The 21,237-nt window shown below is 41.0% G+C and overlaps 1 protein-coding gene across 13 annotated transcripts in view; it reads left to right on the top strand.

Annotated features, from left to right (window-relative positions):
- LOC101165348 (adhesion G protein-coupled receptor L3) overlaps positions 1-21,237 on the top strand; it is a 315,502-nt gene that overhangs the window by 211,755 nt on the left and 82,510 nt on the right. For 11 of the 13 annotated variants that reach the window (XM_023948944.1, XM_023948940.1, XM_023948938.1 and 8 more), the window contains 4 exons: positions 2,847-3,200; positions 10,370-10,473; positions 14,656-14,841; positions 19,578-19,616. In XM_023948944.1, coding sequence (XP_023804712.1) covers positions 2,847-3,200; positions 10,370-10,473; positions 14,656-14,841; positions 19,578-19,616 — 683 coding nt within the window. The remainder of the gene's footprint in view (positions 1-2,846; positions 3,201-10,369; positions 10,474-14,655; positions 14,842-19,577; positions 19,617-21,237) is intronic. The other 2 variants (XM_023948941.1, XM_023948946.1) reach the window with 1 other exon arrangement.

Here is a 21,237-nt window from a genome sequence, read left to right as displayed (position 1 = left end):
AGCTCTTTCAGCTTTTTGCAGCTATGACTTTTAGTCCCACAAATCCTTCCATTTTTCAAAAATATTTCAGGATTTTTGTCTCCATTGAAATACATGGAGAATCCTCCGTGCAGAAGCTCGCTGGTTCGAGCCCTGACGCCGGCAATTTTTTTTTTTTTTTAATAAAATTTTTTTTTTGTCAAAAACTGTTTAGGGGGGAAGTTGTAAGAATAACAAGTTGGTTGTTGGTTGTAGTGATTTTAGTTTGTTTGTTAAAAATAGCTATTGCTAGCCAAAAACAAAAGTTAAAAAACAAAAGTTTCTTTTTTATAATCCTTCAGAGATTGTTCAACAAAATAGAAGTTGATAAATGTATTAGTAAAAAAATAGTTTTTCCATTTTTTTAATTCGTTTTCGCCAACAAATGCTAGTTTTTTCTGTCAGCTAAATTGCTAACCCCCATGAATTCTGGACTGCAGCCAGGGAAACAAAGGAACAAACTTCATCTGCAAGAATCTGTTCAGTCACAATCTTATGGAAAAAGGAATTCTCAACAGTACAGTTATTCACTTACCCCAGGATGCCCCTGAGTACATCTGTTTAACCTCTAGCTTAGCATCTAGAATTCCATGTAGAATTCTAGAACACAGGAATTCCATCCAAATTCCAGTCCTAGCTAGATTCTACATAGTACTGAAATATTACATCATTTTTAGTGATAATTTGTTATAAGGAATCTTTTTTTGTTATTTAGCATAATTATTGTCATTTAATCGTATAACACCGTAGACGTCACAGGCGTTTCGCAGATTCCAGTGCCTTTGCGGCGCTTTAACATCAAGATATGCAGAGTGGCACAAACTAGAATCAGTTGATTTACGTTGATTTCTAAAACAAGTCACTACTGTAAAGTGTTGCATATCAGCGCAAAACTACTTTATTCGCTTCAGAAACCGTTGGAGTTGCGTTAATTGCTGTTGAAGAGTTATGCTAGCTGAAGCTACACTTGAGCTAACGCTCCGGTGTTAACGTGTTAAATATGATAAGACCTTTCAAACAATTTTACTAGCTTTTTTTGTTTGTTTTGTTTTAGATTTAAGCTAACATGTTACAATTATTTTGTATGTTGCTGCTTAAAGTTACGTTGTGTTACTGTTTTTTTAATTTTTTTTTATTAATGCCCATGTTGCGGTGAGTATCTTCAAAAAATTTTTATTTCAAGGTTTTTTTTTCCAAGAATGTGGCTTTCATGTGTGTTTCCAGGAATGGGAACAATTAGTTTTTTGTTTAGTTTGCAATCCGAGTTCAATATTAATTGGAGCAACACCACCCCATTAGCTTTATTAACTTCAGAATAAACGATGGGTCTTTGTCGCTGCGGATTAAGGTTTCTAGTTGACTCCCACTTTACAAATGGACAATTGCTGTAGGAGTTTCTCAGATACGTGCTGGTCTTAAGAACACGATGTTGTTTGTTAGGGAGAAAAAACAATGCCTTAGTCAGTTAGCGCTCTTGCTGAGTTGGCAAGCCATTTAATCAGTCGTTGTTGTCGCTGAATGCTGTTAGCAGTGGATGCATTGACTGTTGATAGTTGCTTGTCATTACAGCCCGCAGGGGCCTTTGTATTCCAAATTACGGCTTTAATTTATGCCATCTTATTTGAATTCTTCTACGTTTACCACACAGAAAACATGTAATCGCAAACCGAATCTCCTCAAAGTGCTTTTTTTCTTATGCTAGCTCTCAAGATACATGATTCTTATTAAACCCGTCAACATGAAATTGACCTTCATTAAATTTTGTTTTGCTCCTCTTTCATAAAAAAAAAGAGAAAAAGATTAGGATCTTTTGTCACTCTGTCACGGTGATTGTATCCCTGTGCTTGGTGGAAATAACAGGCTCATCCAAATTGCATTTCTGTGAATGTCCAAATTTTTGTGTGCCTGTAAGGAAATACTTGTTTTTTTTGTCATTATTTATAGGGATCTGTAGGAAGCTGGTTCTCACAAACCAAATTTGATCTTGCCACATAGAAATGTTACCTTACCTTTCAATCAATTCCAGGCAGAAATGCCGTTTGAAACAAAAAGGAACTTGTTTTTTTAAAAGAAGCGTCTTTTCACTTTTTGAAGATCTAATAAGAGAAAAACCTACTCGTCTATGACCGTCTGCTACCCTCTCCGTCTTATCCTTAGCCTGCAGAACCCCCCCCAAATTGTACACAGAGGAGACAACATAGGCATAAAAAAAAAGAAACAGTAAGGCATATGGCATGAATGATGAAAAGACCTTTGCGGTTGCAAGTGCATTTAGGGGGAATTGAAGAATTACTCAGCTCACCTATTGGCACATCTCATTATGTGCATGCACTGGTGTTGTAATGCTCCTCTTCTCAAAAGGCTCAGATAAAAAGTGTCATTAGCAAACATCTCTTGAAGTTTTACCGAAAGGATGAGGCAGAAAAACAACAAAAAAAAAAGGTTTGTCGGTGCATGACCTAGAAATAGCTTTTTTTATTTTTATTTTATAAAGCTATTAAGTTATAATATGCACTGCTGGAAGTCTGGGCATTTTCTGGTGGAAGCTTAGCCAACAGGGGTCCTAAAGTAGGCGCCATGTATGCTCACGTTAGTCACACCTGCCAGCTCCAGTTGGTGTTCTTTGAACTATCTTCTCTTGAAGTCATTCATGGAAAAGATCAAAGTGTAGGACGCCCCATGAGCTTCCTTTCTTTGGGTGGACCAAAATACTTTTACCTCTTAGACATAGCAAAAACCCAAGAGGACCTGCGTATTTCTGGTTTTCTGCTTGTAACCATTGTAGCCGTGTCTTTGTCACTGATTTAAAGTTCTTTTGCTCTTACTAGAAACCTCCTCCTCTGTGTTGGTGTACATGGACACCACCACCTCGGCAGTGAGGACCACCACCCGGCCGACCACCGTTACCACGACGACTTCGACGCTAAAGACTACCACAAGCAAGAATGTCCCCGCAACGTCTGCAGTCGCTCAGTGGCCGCGCACTACACCAACAGCAGCGGCTCCGGTCCAGACGCTCATTGAAGCTTTGGATCCGGAAGATCACGAGAGGGCCCCGTCTTCTTCGAAGCTTCCCAACCTTCGAGTGGAATACTGCAGTCCCCTGGTGATGATGGATATCGCTTGGCCCAAAACCAATCAAGGAGTGGTTGCCAAAGTGCCCTGTCCTCCTGGAACAATAGGTACGACTTGATTTCAAACATCTTTGTTGTGATACTAACTGGTAAAATAGCTTTTAAACATCAAAGATTCTGGCCGGGTTTTCCTCAAAATGTTGGTTTTCCTTAGAATGTGTTATTACAATCTTTTGGTAAATCCTTTTTAATGCAAAACAAATCAGAAAATGAAATAAATGAAAAAGTAGTTATTGCGACTAGCGACTTTCAACAGCTGAATCTAGTCAATTGAAACACCAGTAGCAACTTTTCCACCAAAATTGTTGAACCCTTTAATCGTAACTCTTCATGCATTTACGTAATTAATGTGATTTCCAGCAGATTCGCCCAGCTTTGGCCAGATTTGAAGCGTTTATACAATTAATATTAATCCCCTGATAATGTTGTGTAACGGTTCAAAATTGTTTCCCCCCACGTCGGAATCTGTGGTACATTAATCGCGTAAAAGGCAGATTTATGCGTTATAATTTACGAGTTATTTCGTTACAGGACGTTACTGGTGGGGAAGCTGCTCACAACTTCATTTCTGCAAGTCCAAGTTGTTGTTTTTCAACTTTTGACAAATCCCTTCAGTGGTTGCCAGGTTGTTTGGCTTTTTTTTTTTTTTTTTTTTTTTTTTTACGTCTGATGCCCTTCCTGACACAGCCCTGTATTTCATCCGGGCTTTGGACCGGCACAAGGTAGCGCAAAGGTCTTGCCCAAGTAGTTATTCCACACTGGAATCTGTGGGATCACTGCGCGCTCTGGAAATGGAACCCTGATTTCTGATGTGCCAGTCCTGGTCTTGACCAATATTTGCATGTAATTCTTTGGTGATAAATCCAAGTCTTTAGCTGTAATATCAAGTCAAACCTCAAAACGTCTTGGTAAAAATGTATATTTTATTATCACCATGTATGATAAAACTACTTTTAATCAGATTGTGGGGACACAAAAAGCAGTTGGTGTTTTCTACATCCCATGAGCAAAAGTTTTGAAAAGAGAGCTTTAATTTTAGTGATGTCCTAATGATGATTAAATTTAAAAAAATGAAAAATGAGACATTGTTCAGAGGTTACAAACCTCAAGTCCTTTAGATCAACTTTCAAGTCAAGTCTCAGCATCTGAGACTTAGTGGGACTCGAGTCTGAAGCCCACGTTTGCTGTGTTCCCATATGAAATATACGCATGAGTCAAGCCAAGTTAGGAAAACTAAATAGACCTAGAATTTACTTACTTGGGAGTAACATAAATTGTCTGATAAAACTTGATTTATTCAAGCTGATGGGTGCAGTAATGGAAGACGACCGGTGCATGAAGTAAGGAACCCATCCTGACCTGTGCTCACGATGCTGCCTGTGTGGGCAGCGGTTTGATCTCCAGTCAATCAGGTTCAGCGGCATCGTGTCTTCAAGAAAGTAGGTCAGCTGACATCCCACAGAAAGTGAAGGAAGAGGTTCTTCGAACAGCATGTTTTTTTTTCTCTCTCCCCTTCCTGGATGACATGGGTATATTCCAAGATGACAATGCCAGAATTCATCAGACTCAAACTGTGAGCGAAGATCAGGGAGCATGAGATATCGTTTTCACACATGAGTTGGTAACCACAGAGTTTAGACCAGGGGTGGGCAAACTTTTCCACTCGTGGGCCACAAAAGGGTTCTAAAATTCGATAGAAGGGGCCAGACCAGGAGGAGATACGTGCAGTGAGAAAGAAATAACATGGAATCTGGATGAAAAGACTTGCATTGAAAATTGTATTTTAAAACGGAACATTTCAGAGTTTTTAGTTTAAAACTGTTGTTCTCATTTTAGAGCCAATTCCACCAACGGCTTGTAAAATTGTGTTAAACGCCAACTTTAGCTGTGTCCGAATTCCTTAACTACTGACTCCGTAGTGCACTTTTTATTAAATATATTCCAAAGTCCGGTGCCTTAGAAATTCACCCGAAGTCTCTGCGAAAAACCACTGTGCATCCATGCTCACTAGATTGGCGAATATAGACCACAATGCATTGCGTCTGAACAATTTTTGCCAACGATTTTTATTTAAATGTATTTTTTTAGTAAACTGTCCAGGTTTTTATCTTCAGAACTTAGTGGACTCACAATTAATTGTCGCAAGGCACTCACATAAATTTCACTTTGTGAAATCGATGACGCCATATCCGCCCTTAAAAAAGTAAAATAAAATAAAAAAGTAATGAGCATGGTGTCTGAATTTCTTTTTAAAATCCAGGGTACATATTTCCACACTATATAGTTTTTGAGTAGTGAGGGATTAGGGTGGGAATTCGGACACAAACATAGAGAAATGGTGCGTTCACGGTGTTTGAATGATCGGAAGAATGAAGAACAACAACTCTTCCAACACCACATGGATGCTAGAGCAGACGTCCCCAAACTTTTTCTTGTGCGTCTCTGAATTGTTTAGTTTTAAAACACCTTTGTCCTTCTTTTGTTGTGACACCCTTTGGTTCCCCTGAAGGAGTCGTAAAGTGCTATGTGAAAAAAGTTTCATTCATTCATTTATGATCCTTTTAATAAAACAAACAACTCTCCCCCCATAGTTCCGTTGAGACTTTTGAGGACTGCATCTCCTCACACATCATTTCACAGTTTGCGGTAAAATGAGCAGCTTTTTTTTTAATCTTTCTTTTGCCCTTTGTGATCTTTACAATGTCTTGGTGTCTAGTGATTTGTTGATGTGATTGGCACTTTATTCTGTAACACGTCTAAAAGCATAATTTCAGCAAACGCATGACTTGATGTCAAGTAGACTCAACTATTAACCAGTCGCCGCGTTACACAATGTCTAGTATTTTGTACACGTGACTAAAACATTGTCCTTTTGTTTGTTAATCTATTCTGACAATGTTTTGGTTGTTGAAGCTATACAACCGGTTTCTATCAAGTGTCCCCTTGAAAAATCTCGTGGAATTACCCCACGTCTTTTGGTGTAATGATTTTTTTTTAAAAGGGTCATAAAATGAAACTAAGATGTTCTTTATTGCAGACATGAGAGGTCCCCAAAGTTATTTTGTCTCCATAATTTTTCGGCTTGTCTTCTATGGTCATAAACCAATCCTCCATATGTGTAAATGTACACACATACAAGTCTATACTGCTGGACTTCTTCAAATCTCTCTGTACGATATCCCCCATTTTTTAAGAGCTCTGATGAAATGACTCTGCCGTTCTGCGGGTAGAATTAAGGAAACTCCGCTTGTGAGAAATATTTGTTTCCTCTCTCGACGGGGATGTCAATATTCTCCCCCTGGAGACCCAGTGTGGCGTGAGCCTCTTTGCCTGGGTGTTGATTGCTGGTCTGTGTTTGCTTATGTGCTCAGTACCCCAGCAGCACTCCTCTTCTTGTCTACCGTCCTCCATCCTCAGCCATTATCAACACCCAACTCACTGACGCCAGGCCAGCGATGTAGCAGAATATCGAACACGTACGAAACCAGTAAATAGTAGGTCTCAAACCAGCACTCAGAGTCTTTATTTTCTATACAGTGAATGTAATTAGTTGCTGTTGGCTTTTGTTCATCAGGCAGCAGAGCTTTCATTTCGCCCTCATGTCCGTCGTTCTCTTTATCGATACTAATAGAATGAACTCTGCTGAGCATCAAGATAAAAATCAATGGCGGCCGCTTTGGATGTAAAAGGCTTTACCTCAGAGCGTCAGAGCAGCTGAGCTCAGTCACCAGTTCAGGAGATGTGAGTGTCGCAATACCCCTTGTGGGGTCCAGATGACCCCGCCCTTACATTGATGTGTTCTCCCTACCATGACAAAGGTGGATAAAGGTGGAAAGATTTCATGTAATCCATGGACACCAGTGAAGATCACAAATCATTGAAGAAAAAAGGTTCAGAGCACTGTCTAGTGGTGTTCAGATGACCCCATTACCAACATTAACAGGGTCATTTGGACCCCACAAGATAGCACAAGGGATACAACGACTGAGGTTTATCGAAATGTACCTACCATATTGTCTGCACTATAGGGCGAACCGGATGATTTTAAATTTATGTTATATTAAAGGTGGCCCGAACTACAAAGTGTAGGGGTGTATCAAGTCATCGATTAACCGATGACTTAACCAAAAATCGAACAGAATTGAAATATGAGATTTAATCACTTTATGAAAAAAATGAAGTTCTAAAAGATTTGTTAGTGATTTCATTCATTAGATGCATTTCTAAAAAAAAAAAAATTTATAACAGAGATCTGTGTTTGAGAGAAATCTGTGAGTCAGTTTTAATACATTTCAAAATCCCGTCCTGGAATTACATAAAATATTAAATTAAATTAAATAGTTTGATGAAAAAAAAGTTTTATTCAGAGATTAAAACCTAATTTTTGACATATTTACAGCATTATATAAGAAAAAAAGTTATTTAACTTATTTTATTTGGTTTTTTTTTGCTTTGTATTTGTTTGGCTTTCATACAACTGCATGCGTCTCGCACATATGGTCCCATTTCAAAATGCAGTTCCATTTTAAAGTTTCCAATGCGAGTCAACTAGGGGACACCTTTGCCAGAGAAAGTAGCTTGACTCCCACTCCTCAAACGGTGTTGTGTTACCATGCTCAAACGTGGCTTAAAGGCGAAAAAACTGTATCCGTTTCATCAATCAGCAGCACCCAGGCTGAAGCACACACACACACACACACACACGTACTGTCTTCATTAATGGGCAACAGCAGCACCCGTCGAGACCTCACTAACAGCCATCTCGTGGCAAGATAAGGGGAACACGTACCCCACCGCCTTTCCACACGCTCTTCAAAGCCACTGCACTTCAGACAACTCTGTCAAGCAGAACACGGCTGAGTGAGCTTCCTTTGCCACTCTTTAAAGTTCCTGGAGCTCGGCTTCCGTCTACCCCCCTTCGCTTGCTGTCAGTTCGTCTACCCGCAACCTTCTGCGAAGCCCCGCCTCTTTTCAAGCGCTTTCGTCCTGTCTGAATGTTGGCGGTTTTGCAGTGTCACTCCTTGATAGACTCTTCAATAAGTCAAAGACGCCCCAAGTTGTGCTGGGAGAATATATTTATCATCAAGTGTTGACATGTTTACAAGGTCTGTAAGACCTCGCAATGACCCCCACGGCCCAGGGATCAGCAACCTGAGGCTCCAGGGCCACACCTGACTCCTTCACCCCTCCTTTGATTGAAGAAAAATAAAATATTCTAATTCTAAAAAGTGATATTTTTTAGACAATACGACACAAGTGAAACAAACAAAAACAAAAAAAATCAAACTTTACGTATCACTCTGACTTTCCTGACTACAGTACCCATAATGCTTGACCAATTGCCCTGTGGCTTTGTAGTTTACCAAAGTCGAATTTGACTGATTTCTAAGTGCTGTGTACCACAGAAAATCAGGAAACCCAACTAGAATTCATACTTAAAGCACACTGAAATATAGGGCAGACTGTCTATTGAACAAAATTCAAGGATTTTAAAGCCTCATTTCCACTGAGCGGTTCGGTCCGGCCCTATTATTTTAAGGATTTCCATTATAAAATAGACCCATTAAGCCTGACCGAACCGTACCATTTTTGGGCCCCCGTAGATTGTAGGTCCGTAGAAAAATGGAACGGACCGGTTAGGGCGGAGCTACGTGTGCTAAGAGGCCCAAAAAGTATGGTAAGGATCACACAATAAGCCCCCATTATATTTACGAATTTTTGGCTAACAACCAAAAACAAAATAAAATTGTGTATAGATTTTTAATTTTAAATCACTGACATCGTAAAACCTATTACTACATTTGATGTATTGAGATGACCCTATGTGGTAAGAGTTGTCATCTTTTTTTAACGAAGCCATGCAAACCTCTGAAAGCTATTTCCTATTTCAAAAACATTCTTTATAATCACGTTTTATTTATACAAAGAAAACCAATAGTTTGTCACAATGTATCGTAATAGTAACAATACTATGAATGCAAACTAGTGTCTTGTCTTCTAAAGGGTGAAGTCAGACTTTGTGGTCTTACTGGGTAGTGGTCAGTGAGAAACTGACCTGAATTGCTCTTGAAACCAACGTTCAAGCGACCACTTCCAATGAAAAGTCTATGTAAACTTGTTTTTTGGGCTTGCTTATTCCAAACTCAATTTCATGCATAGCTACTCAAATTTCTACGACTGCTTTTGAGCTCCACGTACAAAACTCATGACCATTCAATGCACGTTGCCAGCTAAACCAGGTCAAACTATGACCCATAAGTGACTTAGAAACTCACCAAACTCTGGGTGCAGCTGGTTTTTCTAGTGAACCCAGAAACGGCGACGATCCTGACGACGTCTGTGTTTGTTTTCCGAGGAAAGATCAACCGAGGGCGCTCTCCTGAAGTGATGGTAATCTATATCCGCCATTGCAAAGACACCAGCAATGAACCCAACCGTTTCATGCGCAAATTGCGAGATTTGCACCACTTTGATACTTTTGATGCATCAGGCCTTTTCAAACTGTAGGTGATGGACATGCGCTAGTAAACTGAAAAAAACAAGAAGCCTCTGCCTGCTTGTCCAGTGTGAACACCAGGAACGCTCGTCAAATGCCCGGTGTGAACGTAGCTTAAATGTTGAAGGTTGCAGTCCCTGACCATAACCCAACCCAACCCCATAACACCATGACATAAAAGCCGTACTGCGTCAAATAGCCGTTTTTACTGCTATATTCCTTTGCTTAAGTCCAGATGGAGCTCTGTAGGACACAAATTCATTAGATCTGTTAGCAGAGTCTGCTTTCATGAACCCACTTATCCTGCCCTTCACAGTAAAGTTGGAAATGGCAGATTTAATTGGCACCTTTTTTTCCCCGTCGCATTCGTCGTGCGAGATTTGAACGGTCACACACGCAGACGGCGTCTGTCTTTTAATGACAAAATCCAGACACGGTCCAACAGACCTCCAGTGAATTCCCTTCATTTTAGTCAATTTAAGATAAAAAACCCATTCAATTACATTTTGCCTCTTCCATTAATTGAATCACCTCACGCTTTCGTTTCTTGGGACAAGTTTTACAAATAAGAAACAGACTTGAAGATACGGGGCAAAATCAGGCGCTATATGTGGATCGCTTCATAATGGAAAGACGACGCAAAAGAAATGAGATGCAGACTGTTTTAAAATGTGTCACTCTTCCTTTATCCTCATGGAGATGATTGTTTTTCTCTTTCCAGGCGTGGCTGCCTACGCGTGCGTGGGTCCAGACGGATACTGGGATCCACAGGGCCCCGACTTTAGCAACTGCACGTCGCCTTGGGTCACCATCATCGACCAAAAGGTAATAAATCATCTCAAGGAAGACCTCCCCAACCAACTAATTCCCTCTCATTCTTCTGGAGGCAACACTTCCAGCAGCTCAAAGTGCAGATCAAGCAAGGCACTTAGAAGACTGGAGTTTTGCGGCTTCTCTCTTTTGTTCTGTTGCCGTTTTTAATTAGTCAATTAAAGCAGCTGCTTAGTCAGAGGGTTTACACGATTGAGGGAACATCCGTGTGTGAGGCGGCACTGGAAACAAACACAGCAAAGTGTCAGGGGTGTAATGTGCCGCTTTCTGCTCCATAATACGAGCCCGTTGGTTGTTTGCTTTCCGTACCGCCCGGGCCCCATGGACCTGTACCTCCTGCTCTGCAGGCAGGCCATTTTGCATAGCTGGAAACACAGATATCTGTCTTTACATTTCGAATAGAATCAAAAGCAAGACAAAAGAAGGTGATGGTCTGCATTCCAAGTTTACGAATGGGAAACGTTTGCCTTTAAATTCATAAAGACCCTGCGGCGGGCATGTTGTACTCCATGGCCCAAAGCTGAGCCCATTAAACCAACAACAGCTGTCAGGACCAATGGCTGTTGTAAACTTAAAGAGGGTACCAGTGCGGTACGCTATGCACACTCTGGGTATGCCACCGCACCATGGGGAGGCATCGGCAGAAGATTTCATGCTGCCGCCCAATATTTTTGTATATTGATGACACGGTCATAAATGTAGACAGCGGCCATCAGGCGCCAGTCAGTCAGGCGGGGATGCCATTACAAAATTGACAGCTGGGTGGCCACAGGGTGGTGGCAGCTGTGATTGGAAGATGTCTCTGGATATCCCTCTACCCAAGGATTATCTAAAAAGTGGCACACATAATGTTTAGACGACATGCTTCCAAAGAAACCCAACAAAGGTAAAGCCCCAGCACCCAAAATGAGGGTCCAAGTGGTCCAACCAGAGCAGGGTTTATATGCAGGACCCACGGTGGCCGGGATTGCCAGATCGTCGTCTAGTCAACACCGGGCCCATGTCAACAGCCCTTGCCGAGTTTCCACACTAATACCGTACAATTACTAACAGTCGGACGGTGGCAGTGGGACGGCAGCGTGGAGGCATGGGGGTGGCAGTTTGAAATTGGCCGTTCATCAGAAGATATTGGGGACTATCAGTCAATTATGGTGCTACTGCCATCCAACCACCCACCTGTCACTGGACTCCCACCGCGCAATCTCTAAATGTTGCCTCCCGATTACAAAAGCCTGCTGAATTTGCTAAAAAAACGGCATTTTGGGATATGTGGTCATAGTATAAACAGGAACATGCTTGAACATGCATCTTGAACATGCTTTTAGCCCACGGTGTTCCCAATAGACCAGGCATGTCCAAAGTCCGGCCCATGGGCCATAAGTGGCCAGATTTTCACCGGCATACAGGCTCCTTTCATAAAAATCAGTATTTTCCCCTCCGGCTAAATTAGGTTTTAGCTGTTCTAAACTTAATGTTGCCCTTCTGTCCAGCTCATTTCTAAAATTTTAAACTGGAAATACATAGTTCAGTGGAAATGATTTTTTTTCCAGTTGATTATGAAAAAAACTGTTGCCTAATATGTGAACAGACTGTGGTTGTTTTCAAGAAGTTCATTTTGAAGAGGTACTGCTAGACAAGACATGCAAACTACGACAAGCTAGCTGTTAATGAACTGAAAAGAAAAGTAAGCTATTGCAATAAAATGCTTATTAAATTTTTATTGAACGTTATTTAAATAGCTAAAGAATGTCAGGCTGAACGATTTGGCCCCAACACGTGTTCACCTCACTAAATCTGACCCCCTGCAATATCCAGTCGCTACCACTGTAGGTACATGTGCTAGTATAATAGCATATGTACCTACAGTTGGTAGAAGCTTGGTGCAAAACGTCGAAACGGGTGAAATCTGGCAAATCGAATTTTTGTTTCACAGCTCTGTTCCAATGTATGAGACTTGGTGTTGTAATTCTGACTGGCAACAAACCGCAATTATTAATTTCTCTTTAATGATTATTTTTAAACCATTGTAATGCCCCTCCACGTTGGTGTTTTGCCACCCTTCCAAAGTCTTTTGCCCCCCCCCCCCCCCCCCTATAAAACGGTCCGGCTCCGTCACCGATCCGGTGTGTTACCGCGTCTCATTTGAACGTCGCAGTGAAGAAACAAACCTTAACCCCGCAAATGATCCTGGGTTTGCCGTGACGGAACGATCAGGCCTGTTTCACGTCTCGCCTCAGTCAAACGGGTATTTTTAGGAAAAAGTGCCATTGATGTTTTTATTTTTAAAATAAATCACACTTGAGCGGGGAGGGGTGGGGGGGGGGGGGGGGGCTTGTCGCTGTGGAGACAGGAAGGCTCTAATGAAGACCAACCTGTCAGCAATTCAGAATACCCATCTGGCACTTCATTATTTTATACCCACACCCATTGTCCTGGACGTGGTAGTGCTCAATGCCAGATGGCTTGGTTGACAAAACGAGAAAGGAAGACACGGAGAATAAAAAAAAAGGAGAAATAAAAAAGTGAAAGAGAGGAATGACACCAGAGATGCAGAGAGAGGAGAGAGAGAGAAAAAACAAGAAAGCAGAGCTGTTTACCCAGCATCCCCAGCTTCCCCTCATTAAGAGCGGAGCGCAGGGAGGCTTAAGAAGAAAACATCTTCCAGAGGCGCGTTCCCCTGCATACACCTCTGTGAGGACCAATTTCAGAAGCCTAATTAACTCCACTAATAAACTCACACACACACACACACACACAATGATAGCAGCTGATGCTGGAGAAAATAAGGAGGATCCTGTTTTAGCTAACGTCACTCCTGTTTGTGGCTCACCAAACTCTACTGAGGCGGCTTTGATTACTAAATCCTCAAAGTAGCTGACAGGAGATTTTACTTGATACGGTTTTAATGCAGAGGGCCGTAGAGGGCCGTACAGGGCCATAGAGGGCCGTACAGGGCCATAGAGGGCCGTACAGGGCCATAGAGGGCCATAGAGCAGGGGTATCAAACTCATTTTCACAGAGGGCCACATCTGCATAGCGGCTGTCCTCAAAGGGCCAGATATAACTTATACATGTAACTAAATGTAATGAAAAATAAACGTAACCGCTCCTAATGTTAAATAACTCATTACTTATTTAGTAGAACTTTTTAAAGTGACAATTCCAGTTGCATAGAAAACATATGTTTGCATGGTACTCTAACATAAATCCTTTTAAATTTGATTCTATCAGGTTAGGTTATATGGACAGTGTTTAAGTCCTAGTGTATAGTTGCCAAATTCGATATTTCAAGTCCGGATGAATAAATACACACCAATATTTTTTTTTAATTTTAAGAAATTAAAAACTTTTATGCTCTCGCGGGCCACATAAAATGACATGGAGGGCCACATTTGGCCCCCGGGCCTTGAGTTTGACACGTGCCATAGAGGGTCATGGAGGGCTGTGAAGGTCGATAGAGGGTCGTAGAGGGTCGTGGAGGCCCAGAGTGGATCGTGGAAGGTCGTGGAGGGTCGTAGAGGGGAGCAGCCACATCTTTAGCTAACGTCGTAGGGGAGCGCAGATGATTGCAGTTCTCTTATGGCTCGTGGTGCAGCGGTAGAGTGGTCATCCATCGATAGGAAGATTGCGTCGTGTCCTTAAGCAAACTTTGAATCCCACTTTGGTTATAGGTTGGTGCCAGTGTTTCTTATTTTCTGCCCTTACAACAGAAGAACAGAAAAAGGAAACCTTCCCGCTTCAAATCGGAGGCGCGGAACCCTCAGAGCAGCTTTTTCTAAACAAAGTTCTGCAAAGAATAAACAAGTAAAAGACGTGTCCTCTTTTGTGGGATTTCCACAAGCTGCATGTTCAGCATTAACTCCATAAAGGAGCAGGGGTACCTGGGGAATTACCAGAGCACTTTCATAATTATGCACACTTGCAACGCTTGGCCCGAGTGTACGGCGTCACACAGCGCTCGCATGAACGGCGTGCAAAATTGCTGCAGCTGGGGAGAAAGCCTCGGGGTCAAACGGCATTTATTTTAGGGTGCAGATAGTTGCACGTTGCAATTTGTCATCCGTTCCTATGCATCCGTCGTGAACAATAGAAAAAGAGTGCGCCACTGATTTATGTTCAGTTGAATATGGAAGTCAACGACTTCACCTCCTCCTCTGGCTTTGTCCTTCTCGTCAGATAAAGGCTGGAGAGACGGCGGCCGTCATCGCCCGGGAGCTGGCCGAGCAGACCAAGGCCAACCTTCAGCCGGGGGACGTAACCTACACGGTGAGAGCCATGGTGCAGCTGGTGGATCTGCTGGACGTGCAGCTGAGGAACCTGACGCCAGGCGGCAAGGACAGCGCGGCGAGGAGCCTCAACAAGGTACTGGAGACACGGGGTTTCTGTTTTTACCACCACAGATATACATTTTTACAGGAAACATTGACAGCTTTACTCTGACGAAGGGAGTTTTTGGTCACTTCTAGGTTTATCATGCACAGTGGCCCTGAAGTGACAATTAAAAATGCAAAACTAAATATATAAAAACATTACATTTTATAAATTAAATCAAAATTCCAAAAAAAAATTGATGTTTTGAAAACCTCCTGGAACCACCCCTCCCCCCCAAAAAAACGTAAGAGTCCTAAAAATGTCCCAACTCCGAGCCGGAGCTGCTCCTCTTAAAAATGACTCCCCATGTATAATGTAATGCTTGTTTGCATTACCTTTTAGTCTTTTCTTGTTGTTGTTTTATTTTTATTTTTTGCTATTACTTTTCTCTGTGCGGTCCTCCCGTGGGAATTTCTTAAGTCAAAAGAAAAGTTGAAACCGACGACGACCCTGAAAGAAAAAAAGAAAAAAACGATTAAAGACTTTTTTGAAGCATTTCCCCCGTGTGCCGTCTACATCTCAGCCTCCTGTTAATTAACACTAGACTTCATTCTGGGTTTTATTTCTTCTCTTTTAAAGATTACGTTCTCCTAAAACTCCAAAAAGCTAAAATGAATCACCTGTTAATTTTTGAAGCACTTTGAGTCACTTGGTTCTGAAATGAATTGTCCAGGTTGATGACTTTTTGACAGTTAAACTAAACTAACTTGTTTTACAAAAAAGGTTGGATCTCATTCTTCATGTTCTGAGTTTATTTTACCACGGTTGGTTGTCAAATCAGAGAATTTGTGATATGATTCAGTTTAAGAGGTCTTTAAGGGCAGTTTATGTTGAAATAATGTCTTTAATTGTTTAATTCAACATCCAAACCCAAATAAAAGTTTCTAGTGTGATGAAAAAAATTAAACTAGATTTGAACAGATAAAGCTGGAAATCCATACCACTTCTCTGCAGAGCTCCTCTGTACTGGATGCAGTTTCAGAATCACAGGTTTGCGATTCTGATCAAACAAGGAGCGCCTCTTTTACTCACTGGCATAATTTAGACGGGTGGTGACACCTGGAATTCCTTCTGGCCAACAGTAACGGCACCAAATAGTGGAAAAATATCAACATGCTGTGATTTACTTAAAGTGGTCCCTCATTTATTCTAAAAATAAATCTGTGCAAATTTCTATTTTATACAATTATTTCAGATGTGTTAAGGCATTAAAAATCCTCCATACACTAGTTACACTTTTCTCTCTTTTTAAATGTCAAAAGTTCAAACCTTCATAGAAAAATAAGTTCCGGTTTATAAAAAAGAAAAAGAAATTCTGATAAAAGTTAAAAGATTTCTGTAAATTCGCAAACTCAAAGCATTCTGAAGAGGAGACATGACATGAAGGAGATTGATTGACAGGGATTTGCGGCCAATCAGGATGCAGACCATAGGAAAAGACAAAAAAGCATAGACCAGCATTATAGTGAGGTGCACCTGTTTATTCAAACTGTTGCACTATTTACTATTAAAATTTAAACCAAAAGCAGCTACATTTAAAGAATAATAATGAAAGTTTATGATTTAGTGCAATACACAAACACAACATTAAACAATATATAAACTTTTTCATACCTAATTCTAACTTCTTCATAATTTCCATTTTTTGTAATTTCCTTCATGATCGTCTAAATCCCTCTAAAGTTACATTCACACCACTTTTGGTGGTTCATGTACAAATATGTACATGCGTGTTTTGGCTTTCCATGTTCAAAACCCGTGTTCACGCGTCACTATGCAACCTTCTTTGGGGCTCCACGTAGAAAACATTCGCTTTGACCAACCAGGGACACGGACTTGGTAGTTACGTATGGAGGGGGTTCCTTTCTATTCACAGAGGTGCCGACCGCTTGAAAAAAAATTGATCATGGAGGAGAAACTAGTAATTGCGATTTGTGCCCGATCAGAATTCTGTGACACCAAGTCTTTCGTGTATCGGAATAGAGCCGTGAAGAAAAAAATCTGAAGCGAGATTTGTGTTACATTTTTTACCAAGCCTCTTTCAACGTAGACTACAGAAGATCCCGTCTTTCAGAAGAGCACTTTAGCTGCGAGAAAAATCCAAAATTGGGGCCATTTGTAAAGATGGGGGCCATACATTCATATTTTACAAAAATATTGAACATCTATTTGCCCCAGTCTGTTCATGCACAAAATGCAGTGTTTAAACAGAATACTATTATATATACATTATTTATATTTTAAAATCTTGGATTGGCTGTTCTGAAAAGAGGGGATCTAGATACATCTATGGCAAAATTGTGGTGCTTGTACAACAAAACGCATAAATATCTTAATAAACGTTAAGTGTAGCATAAAAGTATTTTGACTTGGCATAGTTTTTTATTTCTTCGTGTCAAAAAACATTTTCAGATATTAGCAGAACTAAGGCGGTTTAATTGTTGAGGTCATATTTTCACAAAATGTCTTCCTGTGTAGAAAAAAAATACAAGGTTAACAAAAAGGTTTGAAAGTTTATGAATCACGTCTTTGATGCTGTTTGAGGGTATTTTCTTCGACTTTTATCAATGCGTGAGTTCTTTTAGTTTAAAGTTAAGTTTTTAATCTTTGCCAAGGGCCAAAATAGGTTGAAGTGCAAAAGCGGCAACAGTAGTTTTGTCACTTTAAACCTGAACAGAGTCCAACCACTGCAACACCAACGAGAGGGAACAAGACCCCACAATTCACACAAGCCAGTCAGGACAATAATCAAGCCATCAAGTCCAGAGAACTCTCTATAGACCTCTGAGGTAAAACTGCAGCGAGGCTTCGCTTGGGCCAAGGCTTTAAAACCGTTTCTAAAGCTTTGAGTGCTCCCAAGAGCACAATGACCCCAGTGATTGTGGAATGGAAGAAGTGTAAAAACATTAGGACTCCTTCTTAGGTTGGCTGTCCAATAAAACTGAGTTAGTGGGACCTCTCACAATGGTCGCTCCGACGCAGCCTTAGAAAGAAGTCCTTTTTAGCGGCGGGAGAACACGACGTGAGAGGAGCACCATCTCAGCAGAAAAACATCAATCTATATGGTAATACAGCCACCAGAAAGTCATTCCGTGTAGATGGAGATAAGATCACAACTGTTTTTAAAAAGAAAACTGTCTAGACATGAGAAAAACAATCAGGTAGGCGCTAAAACAAAACCTAAAACATTTCATACTTAAAAAACTGGGAGTTGGGGGGTAAAAAGTCGACTCAACTGGGGAGGCACATGAAGATAGAACAAATGGGCACTAGATTGGCAACTGACCAATAATTGCTTTAAAAAAAAAAGCCGAAAATCTACCACAAATCTCATGTATGTAACTGGAAGTAGTACCAAATGTCAAACTCCAGGCCTCCAGGGGGCAGTGTCCTGCGAGTAGGCAAGTTGTTCAGCTAGTCTGCCATTGTAGCTTCCAAAGACACCCCTGATCCAGGTAACCAGCGACAAGGGAGGGCTAGGTTTCTTAACCCTTTAACATCAGAGATGTCGCTAAAGACACCAAAACAACACACACTATTTGACATACGGATACTCATCGACGGTTTAAGCAGTCAACACGAATCAGCGGATTCTGACGTGGAGAAAAGCGTCTATGCAACACTTTACGTTAGAAAAGCGCAGTTAGAAAAGTTGCTATTATATGCGACAAACTGAGCTGATTTACATCAATTGTGCGCAAAAAAAGAAGGAATTCTGATGTAGAGAAAAACGTTTTTTTTTACATCGTCTTTGCGCCTGTCCACAAAATGCTGGAACTACGTGTATTGCGTAAGTGGTTGAAGAGTTACGCTAGTCGAAAGAATTTAAACACTAGCTAAAGATTCAGTGTTAATCAACCAGCAGGATGCCGGACCTCAAGGCTCAGAGTCCAACACCCCTGGGTGAGATAACCGATGCCTGTTTGACCCTCACAATCTGGTCTGCTAGTTTATTTCTTCATAGCTACCATGTTTACTCAAGCGCGCTATGTGAAATAAACCTTAGATGTCAATTTAATAAATCCTTTTACCTCAAACACGTCCAAGCTTGAGCTTCGTCTGCCATTTTCCGGCTTTTTCTCCAAACCTACGCGCTCTTGAAGCCTCTCTAGTGGTGCTTAGTACACGATTCAGGTTGTTAGCATAAGTGAGACGGGGAAAACTGGAAAGCGTCAAGAGTCAAAGACAAACAGCTTGTGTCTGACATAAAATTGTAAGTAATGTCGGTTTGCCTTGAATCTTCTTCCTGTTTATTAGCAATTGTAAAACAAAGAAAAGACCGCATGCTGCCATCTGCTGTATTGGCGTGCCAAAGCTTGGCCATCCATCGCTAACGTATTAAACTTTTTAACAACGAAGCTTTAGGTCCCAGTGTTGACATTCTTTCAACTATCGTAACTTTTCAACCGTTCACGTAATTCCAGCTGATTTTGAAGCAGATTTTTTATCTATATGTCGATATACAGAGTTCCATTTAACCGCGTATAAATCCGCTGGAATTACGTTGCGTAAACAGTCATAGAGTTACAAAGAACGTGTGTTCTGTAGGTGTCGCTGGAAACAGTTTAGGTGTTAAAGAGTTAAGTTGCAGGTCATGTTTAAGTGTTTAACAGTTGTACACATACACACGCCCTAAAGACACATATCTCTGATGAAATGTCTTGACTTGTTTAGCTTTTCTAACCAAGCTAAAGTCTCTTTGCATTTTTTTCCCCTCTGGTTTGCAGCTGCAGAAGAGAGAACGCTCGTGTCGGTTTTATGTTCAGGTATTTAAATCCAATTTTCTCCCTTTCAACACTTCATTTCACCATCTGAGTAACTTCATTCCCATTTTTTTTTCTTTTTTGATATTTAATTTCCATTCATTTTGAAGTTTGGCCCTATGCAATGACAAAACTGCTCCAAAAGAAAAAGAAAAGATAAAAAACCCAGAGGGCAGTATCAAAATGTGTCAAAGGGTCAAATGTCCACGTCTGCATGTGTGTGTGGTGACATACGTCGTCAACCTATGCATCTTTAAATGTCCGTTTGTCATTTGTTTCTTGTTGATTTCAAATGTGTCTCAACTTTGGTAAAACTCTGCACCGACACTGTTCTGTCAACGGCAGCCACCAAAGTCAACCAAAGTCGTGTTATGAATCTCTTCATCCTTTCTTCTTAAAATGCTTTTAGTTATTTCTTGGGCCACTGACTGATTTGGTTATTCCTAAGGTGACTTTTCAGCTGTCAACAGATTCATTTCTGCCTTGACAAGAGAACTGTGGAGGAAGTTGACATCCCTGTCTGCTGTGCAGATGGCTTAAATTAAGCTGTGCATTAAAGCCAGATGTTGCTGAATGCGTCTGGTTCCTGGTGCTCAATTAAAGCAACATGTATTCCGCCCGAGTTCCTTTGAGGATTGTCAGAAGGACGTTTCGTTATTCATACTCAAGCGATTGTGAAGAAGATATCTCAGGATTTACAGTGGTTGAGTCTGCTTTTTCTAAATGGGGGTTGAATACATTTTGGTGTTTCTATTTCTTTTTTTAAAATTGTTTAGGCTTTTTTTGTTCTTTCCGTTCCTTTTCCATCAATAAGAAAATTTGTACTTTTTTTCCATCACAATTTTAGCTTGCATAGAATGTATTTCTACTTATTTATAGTAAGCCACTTCAAATTATCGTATTTTTCTAGTTCTGTCAAAATTAACTCAGGAAACACCCACTACTATACTGAACAGAAGATGGATCCCCTCGCAAATTCATTGGAAAACCAATGAGGCTTTTATTTTGATGAATAAATGTTTGACCAAAGAAAAATTTGATCCCATTGAAGAATGTTTGAATCTGGGTGTGCAGGGTCGGAACTGAGCCTGAGATTAACCTCTGGACCAAGCCACCCCAGATGTTTAGAACCACATAACACAATGGTCGCATATCCCAAAATGCCACAGCGCAACGACTTAAATGCGAGTTTTTCTGCAACATCGACAGGTGGTCTTGTGGTGGCATTTGGAACGTTGCATGCTGCTTTTTTTCCTTTTCTTTCAAACTATTTTTTTAATGAAAAACATCTGGACATTGGAGGCAGCAGTCGCATTTTTTTATTCGCCACACATGGCTGCAGAGGTCAAAGGGAAAGTTAACATTTTAGGGCAACCAGACGATTTTTGGATATTGGTCAGTGGCCGCCTGGGCACACTTGGAAGTCCGGCAGTAGCGCAGTCCAGTCCACCGTTCGATTTCTAACAATTGGATGGTAGCAGCACAGCATCTTGACAGCGCAGGCTCTTGCTGAGGGCTGTTGACATGTGCCGGGGGTGCAGCAATGACCAATTGTCAATCTGGTGATCCCTGCATATAAATAGCAAGACCGCATTGACGCTCTTCATCCGATAAAGACTCCTGC

This window comes from Oryzias latipes, chromosome 18 (assembly GCF_002234675.1).
Source record: "Oryzias latipes chromosome 18, ASM223467v1".
NCBI lineage: Eukaryota > Metazoa > Chordata > Actinopteri > Beloniformes > Adrianichthyidae > Oryzias > Oryzias latipes.
The sequence above is the reverse complement of the archived record's forward strand: the minus strand, read 5'-3'. Positions and strand labels throughout refer to the sequence as shown.